This window comes from Bidens hawaiensis, unplaced genomic scaffold (assembly GCF_021521415.1).
Source record: "Bidens hawaiensis isolate Kalapana, Puna unplaced genomic scaffold, B.hawaiensis_p1.1 tig00054205_1, whole genome shotgun sequence".
NCBI lineage: Eukaryota > Viridiplantae > Streptophyta > Magnoliopsida > Asterales > Asteraceae > Bidens > Bidens hawaiensis.
The window spans coordinates 46,292-56,790 of NW_027499782.1; the positions used below are offsets into that span (position 1 = coordinate 46,292).

At 39.2% G+C, this 10,499-nt stretch overlaps 1 protein-coding gene across 1 annotated transcript; it reads left to right on the top strand.

The window, feature by feature from the left end:
* The first annotated feature begins 6,770 nt into the window (after positions 1-6,770).
* Positions 6,771-7,124, top strand: LOC143600515 (uncharacterized). The gene has a single exon (XM_077078185.1). The coding sequence runs from the start codon at positions 6,771-6,773 to the stop codon at positions 7,122-7,124; it is 354 nt and encodes a 117-aa protein (XP_076934300.1).
* Positions 7,125-10,499: the final 3,375 nt, after the last annotated feature.

Genomic DNA, 10,499 nt, shown 5'->3' on the forward strand with positions numbered 1-10,499 from the left:
TGTCAAACCGATAGTACTATCCACACGTCACCGGCACGAAGTTAATCACTTGTGTTTGTGGGGACTTGTCAAGTGTTAGTACTTAGATAATCCACATCATCACACGTTTTCAAGTATATCAGTTTATGTAAACATGCTTTTCACCCCAAAAGTTCGTAAAACAGTTTAGAAAGTGGGGGTCGTGAAACTCACCTTATCGTAGCTCGCACAGAAATCACGTATCAATAAGTCAAATGCCTCGTTTATAGCCTGATTCCTATAAACGGTATCGTATCGTTAATACTAGTACAATGTTCAAGCTAAGTCGGGCTGTATAGATAATCTGGGTATAGCTGTTAGGCCCAGAACATGACCATAGTCTTAGATTGTGACGTTGTATACTATGAAATGTTTAAAACTGGATTTGGCTCAGTTTCACCGTTTCCCGAGCCTAGCTCAGTTGATCGTTTATACGTTTCGGGATTAGGTAAGATCACATAAAACTTAAGTAAATATATTGATTGATAAAATGATTTGATTTATGAAAGAATTTTAAGGTTTCGGTGTCTGGTTTGATCGCAGGGTTCGTTTCCGTTTTCACACGGGTTTGATTATACAAAATGCGCATAATTCACCCGAATTGTCCGGAATTCTCGTAAAAAGTTCGTTTTTATCAATATCATTCAAAAATATGATATTTGTCCACGTTTGACATTTTGACATACCAGTCAGTCCGTTAAACACAAAACTGCCGGTTTCGTTAAAACAATTATAATTTAAATCTTTGATTAATCATAACTAAATATGTACTTATATATAAATTATGTAAATTTTTGTAAAAATACATTAAGACATGGAGAATTTTATAAAAATATTTTCAGAAATTTTATGATTAATTATTTATTTATAAAAATTCATTTAATAGGTTATAATCGTGTAATAAATGGCCCGTTTATATCAAACGACCTCCGAAAAATCCGATAATTTTAACAAATGGCCTCAATGTTATTAGATAGCCCCTACAAAATTTCCAGAACCTAACTCTTTTGACAAAATGCCTTTTTGTGCGTTTTTCGGCTGTTAAAATTCGGTTAAGCCATGATTGCACAAACCATACTTAGACATTTCCAATGATTCCCAAACTTTACCAGTGATCTTACCATCACATATTAAACTCCAAAACCAAGTTTCATAATGTTTCAACATGTTTAGCTATTTTTCCCAAATAAACGCTCATAAATGGAAATAAATTCACCAAATATTCTCCGTTTATCGAAAAATTACCAAATTTAAACAGGGACTCATTTATATGATCCCTAATGTCCCTGCAAGTTTTCACAAGCTAAAAACAAGCACGTCACAACCTAATACTAAACAGCCCCTAAACGAGTGTTACGGGTTTACCTTGTCGGTTTTCGATGAATTTTGCTAGCTTAAATGACTTTCCGGGTCTCGGGTTGCAAACTCAGTATATCTACATATCATATAACATCAAACCAAGCATAAATCATCCATGTAACAGCCTTGATAATTAGGGTTTCGGTCTTGGGTTCAAACCGAACTTTCTAACCGTAAAAACGTTGTATTCATGTTCTAATCCGCGTTTTTGACCAAAAAGGTATATGTTCCTGGTTTGTAAACATGTTTAACATCAAAACATGGTTTTACTTGATTTTTAGGGTTTTTGGATGGTTAAACATGTTTAAAACTAACTAAAACATGTTTATATGTTAATTATGTGAATCAAACTTGGTTAAATCTTCATAAAACTTGACCTTACCTTAGGGTTTTGAAGGGGAGTTGATATAACAGAGCTGGAGCTGCTTTGGACTTCAAAATTTTGTATGTTAGAATGAATAACAATGACTTAAGGATTAAGTTATATATAAAAAAAAAAAAGAATGTATGGTTTGGTGGCTGGCGATCGGAATTCAAAGAAGGCCCTTAATGGGCTGTTTTGGCCCATTACTCTAATTATACAAGCCCAAACATGAAAAGCCCACTTCAAATTTAGTTCGGGTTCTGTTTTTCGCAAGAAAATTAATTCGGGTGTGAGAAATAGCGTAAAAACGAGTGATTTTCAGCTTATTTTTGTAAAATAAGAAAAACGTACTGACTCGTTGTAAATTTCCAAAATATTTTCACGGATTGCTTAGAACATGTCATATAAGTGTTTTATAAATCTTTTTCGGCTTAACGGATGCTACAATGCTTGTTTTGATATTAACGATTGCTTTTAAGCTTATAGCGTATCGATAAACGAAACCTTTTTCGTTTAAAGAGTTTTAAACGTACTGGGGCCTAAATATCAATATGTTAGCCTCTATAACAAATGTATAACTCGTATATGACCCCTCAGTATGTATACGGGTCATAATTAGTATCGGTCGGTTACTCGTTTAAGCACTACGAATTAACCGATTTATCGTTTACTTGTTACGTAATGAATATAGTGTACCTCGTTTTGTCATGAATGTCACAGGTTCTTGATCTTTGAAGTTTAAAGATCCAAGCTTTTTAGCGTATAAACGACCGAAAATGGCCGGGTAGCGTAGTGGGTGATATTGAACCATAGCAAGGGTGTTAAAATCGCTCGAAATGCCGATCAGAAGCTAAAACAGCGGCTGTCTGGGCAACTTCGCCTTCATCTGGGCAACTTCGCCTTCAAAGCAACGAACTTCGCCTGCAAGCTAAGTTCGCCTGATGAACTTCGCCTGCAAGCTAAGTTCGCCTGATGGCAACTTCGCTGTAAAGTTAAGTTCGACTAACTGGTAACTTCGCCTGAGGCCAAGTTCGCCTGATGACAACTTCGCCTGAAGCCAAGTTCGCCTGATGGCAACTTCGCTGTAAAGTTAAGTTCGCCTAACTGGTAACTTCGCCTGAGGCCAAGTTCGCCTGATGACAACTTTGCCTGAAGCCAAGTTCGCCTAATGGCAACTTCGCTGTAAAGTTAAGTTCGCCTAACTGGTAACTTCGCCTGAGGCCAAGTTCGCCTGATGACAACTTCGCCTGAAGCCAAGTTCGCCCGATGGCAACTTCGCTGTAAAGCTAAGTTCGCCTAGCTGGTAACTTCGCCTAAAGTTAAGTTCGCCTAAGGTTAACTTCGCCTAAAGTCAAGTTCGATTAGAAATAAATTAAAAATCTAATGAAAAATGTGTTAAGACAGTTAATGGAAATAAAATTTTTCCAAGCTGACTTGGCAGCTCGACCCCAGCCAGGGGCTCTGCCCCTTGGACCCTGCTAGGGGCTGCCGCCCCTAGACCCCGCTGCCCGGGGCGCTGCCCCCGGACCCCCGTTCGTTGTGGGTCATATAAAGATAGAAATACATTATAATTAGTGATAGTTAAATTGATATGTATACTTGTTATACAGTCAGCCGTGCACAACTGAAGAAAGGGATTACGATCAACGGAGAACGTAACCGTGTTCAGGTGAGTTTCTAGCCCCATTTATGTGTTACGTTTTCGGGGCTGTGTGCATACTCAATATGTTTGTTAATACACTTATCCTAAGAGATAAGTGTATGCCTTATGTGGATAATGTGAAATGTATGAATGATTGCTTGATAGTACGTGAACGATCTTCGGATATTGCACGTACTGTCAGGTTGTAACGCTATGTATAAGGTAAGTATGTTATGTATGTTTATGTGTATGAACATGATAGAGATAATAGAAGAAAGAAATGATAATGTATGGTTACGAAATGGGTACCGAGCCCTACTAATACTCGAGGTATGATGTATGGTTGTATGGTAACGAAGAGGGAATCGAACCCTTCTAATATTCGAAAACTAGGGACCAGACCCTTATAATATCTGTGATGATAGGGACCAGACCCTTATAATATCTGTGATGTTAGGGAATCGAACCCTTCTAATATTCGAAAACTAGGGACCAGACCCTTATAATATCTGTGATGATAGGGACCAGACCCTTATAATATCTGTGATGTTAGGGAATCGAACCCTTCTAATATTCGAAAACTAGGGACCAGACCCTTATAATATCTGTGATGATAGGGACCAGACCCTTATAATATCTGTGATGTTAGGGAATCGAACCCTTCTAATATTCGAAAACTAGGGACTAGACCCTTATAATATCTGTGAGGTTATAGGGCGAAAGGCTCTTTAAAAAGTATGATTATGTATGTAAGGAAAGCATGAAGGTAAAAATGAACGTATGATTATGAATGTAAAGAAAGTATGAAAGTAAAAATGAAAGTAAAAGCACTTAGGTGTATATGAAATAAAGTTAAGAGATTAAGTATGAAGCGTAAGAATGTATTGTATGATTTTGTGATTAACTAGAACTCACTCAGCGTAGCTGACTTTTAGTATGCATGCAGGTGAGTAGGATGAGGCAGCTCGCTTGAGGAGACACATGGCACTGAACAAGAATCTGGCATCTGAAGACTTATGATGTTTTAATTTAATGCTTTAATGTTGAAAGACAAAGGATGTTTTGAGACAAGTTATGAATTATGTAAAGTTTTATGAAAGTTTTATATTCCGCGTAAATGTTTTAATTAACTCTGATATTTAGAACTGTGTTTATGAGTAAATCCAACACGAAAGTAGGGCTACCGGTAACGGGGCCTTACATATGTGTATAAAAATACCATGTATAAAATTAAAAAAGATAAGTATTATACATACGTGTATAATTTTGCTAAACTGATAATTTTTTTAACTATTTATTTATTTATTATATGAAACCGGGATGAAATAAAAGTTTTATGTATTTTTACTTTTTTTTTTTCGCAATTTTTTGTTTTATAATTTTTTTTATTTTTTTTTAAAACAGTTTTTTGTGTTCCAAAATAGTTCTCAAAGTTCTCAATTTCAAAATGGTTCTCACATGATCCTAATCCTACACACACACACTAGCAAGAAACCCGCACGATGTGGCTACGATGACAATTTAAAACACGACACTTGTTTTTTTGTTAGATTATCAATCTCATTGTGATATATTGTATGATACTTGTGTTAGCCTTCTTATTCGCAAAGTCATTTAATCTATCTATGATATGAGCCTTATAGATTTCAATTAAATAATAGAAAGCGTCCAAATAGGAAAATTCATTTATAAACATTGTAATTTAAAAATATAGATCCACGTATCAAATACTTGCATTGTGATGAGTACAAAAATTAGCCAAAGACCAAATAAGCCACATTCGTAGGTTTAAGTCTATACTTTGTGCTCGAGTTCCGCGTTTAAACGTGTGTAAACATAGATGTTGGGTAGCAAAAAGACCTAAATACCCATAAAGACTACATGCGGGTGGAAAATGTCTTCTTCAAAAGTCACCCGCGGAACATTTTAATCATCCGCATAACTTAAGCCAGAGGAAGAATAATAATAAGATCCATAGATTACTTGCGGGGTAGTCCACACGTCCTTAGAAGCCATCCGCAGGGTATTATTCCTACCTGCGAAGGTGACCAGAAGGTGACGTCAGAGGGACAGCTGTAATTAACCTACTTCTTTCTAGAAGATTTACCAAGAATTTCCTTGGGAAGCACGTGACGTAACAACCAATAAGAAATGGACAGTGGCGAGTTCGTTATAACCATGCACATGTCAATTAAGCTCGTCCAATAATATGAGGACACGTGTCCAGGTTGTTACAAAGGCATCTTCTTGAAAAGGACAGCTGGACCAATAATATTCCCTAAACCCTTCGGCTATAAATACCTTCGTCTTCTTCATAAGGTATTCATTAACTCTTTACTCTTACTCTTAGTACTTAGTACTTTTCTCTCCCTAGTACTTATTCTCATGACGGAGGGTGGTTACGGGAAGATACCGGCTCCTGTCCTTCCCGTAACTAGCTCACGGTGGTTGTTTTGCAGGTTTCTGTCATTGGACTTGGGAGATAGGGCTTGTATCATTAGTTTGGTAATTGTTTGACCTGAATCCTGTGGACTCATTGATTCAACTCCTTAGGGATTAGATCCTTGTTTCTTCTTTGGCGTCATCCGTGCTTGTGCTAGAATTGTAAAAGTTTTTGTTGTTCCTAATGATATGAGTCAATCTCTTCAAGGGCCGACGGAAAAATCCAGCAGTAGTCAGACGTTACACTGGTGTCGTGGCACTTGGAAGTCCAACTCCGAGTGATATGGGACACGTGACGATGGAAACTCGTCGGGTTCGTACGGTACCCGATCTGGAGGACGGATCTGGTAATTCTGCTCCAGTGAGATTTCATCGTCGTAACCTCAGATATGAAGGAGTTCAGTCTCTTGAAGAATGGTTGCACCTGCAATAAGAGAACGCTTTGATGAATATGAATGCATGATTCATGAAGAACGCATTTGTGCTCAAACCTTAGTTGATGATGAAGTTCCTCTGAGATTTCCATCTCCCCCTCCAACAATACGGAGGAGCCAGATGCATGATAGTCTTCGGACTGAGAGATTCTATGAGGAAGAAATTGGAAGGAAAGGTCGTGACAGAGATCGCCTAGTTGTGCGGGAGTCCTCCCTCAGAATTGAGTATGACCAAAGCCATGATTCCAGAAGCCAGAGAGACCCGACGTATCGCCGTTACGAGGTAAGTTACTTCAACGGTGATAGTCAGGTTCACGGAAGAGAAGGAAGTAGCCCGCCCACAGCGTGATAGTTCATCATACGGAGTATTACAGTGATGCGGAAGAAAATTTCACAAAACTGTACCATCACGCAGCATTTGCTGAGAAGTCAAAGTTTATCTCGCGTATCGCCACGGCTCCGTTCCCCAGTTAACGTGAAAATTCCTACTACCTTTGGAAAGTATAACGGAATGTCTGATCCAAGCGATCACTTACTGAATTTTGTGGCAGTAGGAGGAGTCAGCGGTTGGGCCCTCCCGTATTGGTTCCATATGTTAGCGTTAACATTGACTAGGGCAGCTCGGGAATGGTTCAAAAAATTACCTGATGGGCAGATTAAAAGTTGGGACGATCTAGTTGTTATGTTCTCCCAACATTTTGGTCAACAAAAGAAACACACTCGAGATACTTCTGAAGTTTTAGACGTTGTTAGGCGAGACAATGAGTCTATTGAAGACTTCATTTCTCGGTTTAATGATGAAAGTTTAAACATCGGAGGAATCAGCCAGGATATGCTGAGAGGAGCCTTCCGCAAGAATGTGTAGAGTAGTGCTTTGATCCGTTGCTTAACCGGAAAAGATGGAATGCCTAAAGCATGGGATGACATAATGTCTGCAACGCTACTTTTCATGTGGAAAGATAAAACTTTGGGGTCTGAAGTCCTAAACAAACACCGAAGGTGGAGTTTCAGAATTTGTGGACGAATAGGTCAGCAAAAGGGTCATTTTGGTCAAGGCTTCAACCTCCCGCCGAAGCTTCGAATCAACCAGACACAAGAACACTAATTGGCAACAAAAATAAAGCATGTACATTCACACAGAATACCAACAATTGGACTCCGCTGATAAAAACTCCCTTAGAAATTTTGACCACTGAAAATGTGAACTTCAGGAATCCTCAACCGATCATGAAGAGAGCATTTCTCAATCCTAAGAAGCATTGTACGTTTCACGATGACATCGGTCACAACACAGATGATTTTGTTACCTTGAAAAATGAGATCGAAGATGCAACCAAATCTGGGAAGCTGGAACATTTAGTAAAAAATGTGAGGCAGGGGAATAACAAATCTTTCCTCACAAGTCAATCTGGGTCCTCCCAAAAAGAAAGTCAAGGATTTGAACGTTCATATGATTCAAGGAGGACGAGTTAGTGGAAACAAAAGACAAGAGTTTGATGAGGAAGAGTGGAAAAGTGAGCCCGTAATATTCCCGTGGGTTAAAGGAGGCCCATGCAACAAGAATCCACTCATAATCACCGCCTTAATCGGTCACTATCGTTCACAGTATGTTTTTTTTGATACGGGAAGTACGTCAGACATAATGCATGAGAAGTGTTTTGAACAACTGGATGAGGAGAACAAGGCGAGGCTGAAGCCAATTCATGAGCCGGTTTCTGGCTTCGAATATGAAGTGATGCATCCGCGTGGGGTGATTTCATTCCCTGTCACACTCAGTGACGGAATTCACTCACGTACTAAGGATGTCGAATTCCTGGTTTTACCATCCATGTCAAAACACGATATTATTCTGGGGCGCGAGGAAATAGGCGATTTTAATGCTCATCCGTCCATGGCTCATAGTGCAGTAAGAGTTCCAACCCACACAGGGGTAGCAATCATCCGCATAAACAGACATTGTTTCGCGATAGAAAGATCAAAACCAAGTAAAGTACCAAACAGGCGGAAAGAACTCAACAATAAAAATGGGTGTTGAATAAGAAATTTTCAGATTAGACAGTCACAATTGGTCCTGCTATCTCTGAGGTAGTAATGACGCTTTTGAAAAAACTATTAACAAGAAACATGGACATCTTTTCTTGGAAACCCGCGGACAAGACAGGCGTTCCATAAAAGATTGCGGAACACAAGCTACGGATAAATCCGACATTCACACCTATCATCCATGGGTCCTGAGCAAACTAAGGCCATGAATGACCATGTTCAAGATCTATTGAACGCTGGGATCATCGAGAAATTCAATATCAAACATGAGTCGCGAATCCGTCATCGTTCTCAAGATCAATGGAACATGGCGGATGTGTATCGATTTCAAGGACTTAAACAAAGCATGCCCTAAAGACTGTTACCCATTGCCATAAATTGACTTGAAAGTCGACACGGTGGCTCATTTCAAATTAAAATACTCCCTTGACACTTATAATGGTTATCACCATATCCACATGGTGGCAGAAGATGAGGAAAAAACCGCATTCTACACTGATCAAGGCACATTCTGCTACAAATGATGCCTTTTGGGCTAAAAAACGTGGGTGCTACTAATTAGCGTTTGATGGACGAATCCTTCAAAGATCAAATCGGACGTAATTTGGAAGTATACATGGAAGATTTGGTAATAAAAAGTAAAGAGGAAGACCAAATGTTACAAGATATAGAAGAAACATATAGCACTATGAGAAAGATTAATATGAAACTTAATCCGAACATATGCTCTTTCAGGATGGAGGAAGGAAAATTCTTGGGCGTGATTGTTACAAGCGTGGGTGTCAAGGCCAACCTAGATAAGGTCCAGGCAGTCGCCCGCATGCCTTCACATTCTTCCCTCAAGGAGGTGCAAACACTAAATGGTAGGCTAGTGGCCTTGTATAGCTTTTTAGCCTATCATGTGGCTAAATCTTTCCTTTTTCCATCAACATATAGAAATTTTTTAAAGAAATCACATTTTAAATGGACCACAAAAGCGGAACAAGCATTTATGGAAGTTAAGAAGTGTCTGATGGATTTCCTACTCTGACCGCACCACAGGCGGGAGAACCAATGACTTTGTATCTGTCAGCATCAGATATCGCCGTTGGGGCCGTACTGTTGACAGACAGAAAGAATCTCCAAACACCGATCTATTATGTAAGCTAAACATTGACGGACCCAAAAACCAGATATTCAATACTTAAAAAGTTAGTATTGACATTAGTCTATGCAGCCAGACGCCTCCGCAGATACTTCCAAGGGCACCCATTCAACGTGTTGACTGGGTACAAACTGAAAAATGTGTTGAGTAAAACATAATTATCCGGTAAGTTAGCAATGTGGGCCATAGAACTAGGAGAACATTCGATTGAGTACAGACCTCGACCCGCAATTAAAGGTTAGGTACTGGCAGACTTTGTCACAGAAGTTCCGCAGAACAAAGACGAAGAGTGTTTGGTTGAACAACTAACTCCAATACCCCCTTAGTGTGATCAGATTTGGTCATTGTTCACGGATGGAGCTTCAAGTGGCGAGTACGAAGCTTTCTTGGCAGGGCCATGAGTTTACCTATGCCATAATGTTGAAGTTTAAGAGTACCAATAACGAGGCCGAGTACGAAGCTTTCTTGGCAGGCCTGCGGATAGCCAAAAAACTTGGAGTAAAACACTTAGAGGCATGTGTGGACTCGATGTTAATAGCAGGGCAGATTAATGGAACACATGAAGAAAAAAACGATGTGATGCCTTCGTACCTTTCACAAGAAAAATACCTTATTCTCCAATTTTCATCTTGCAAGGTCATCCACATCAAGAGAAGTTAAAATAAGTCGGCAGATTCCCTAAGAAAACTAGCTTCAACAAATTTCGATCATTTTGAAACAGCCATCCCCATAGAAGTCCTTGATCGTCCCTGTGTACCGCAACATCAAGTATTGGTCATACAAACAGGAGTGGAATCCTGGATGACACCAATTTTGGCCTACTTAACATCTGGAATACTTCCAGAGGAAAAAGCAGCAGCCTAGAAAATCAGACATAAAGACTTGAATTATCAAGTATAGGACGAATTTCTGTACCGCAGATCATTCCTCGATCCACTCTTGAGACGTGTATACAACGAGAATGAAAATTATCTGATAACTGAAATCCATGAAGGCATTTGTGATCTCCATGTGGGTCCAAGGATGGTAGTGGCCAAACTAAAAAATGCGGGG

Excerpts from the sequence above, each read along its gene's own strand:
- LOC143600515 (XM_077078185.1), top strand. The coding sequence starts at position 6,771 with ATGTCTGATCCAAGCGATCACTTACTGAATTTTGTGGCAGTAGGAGGA.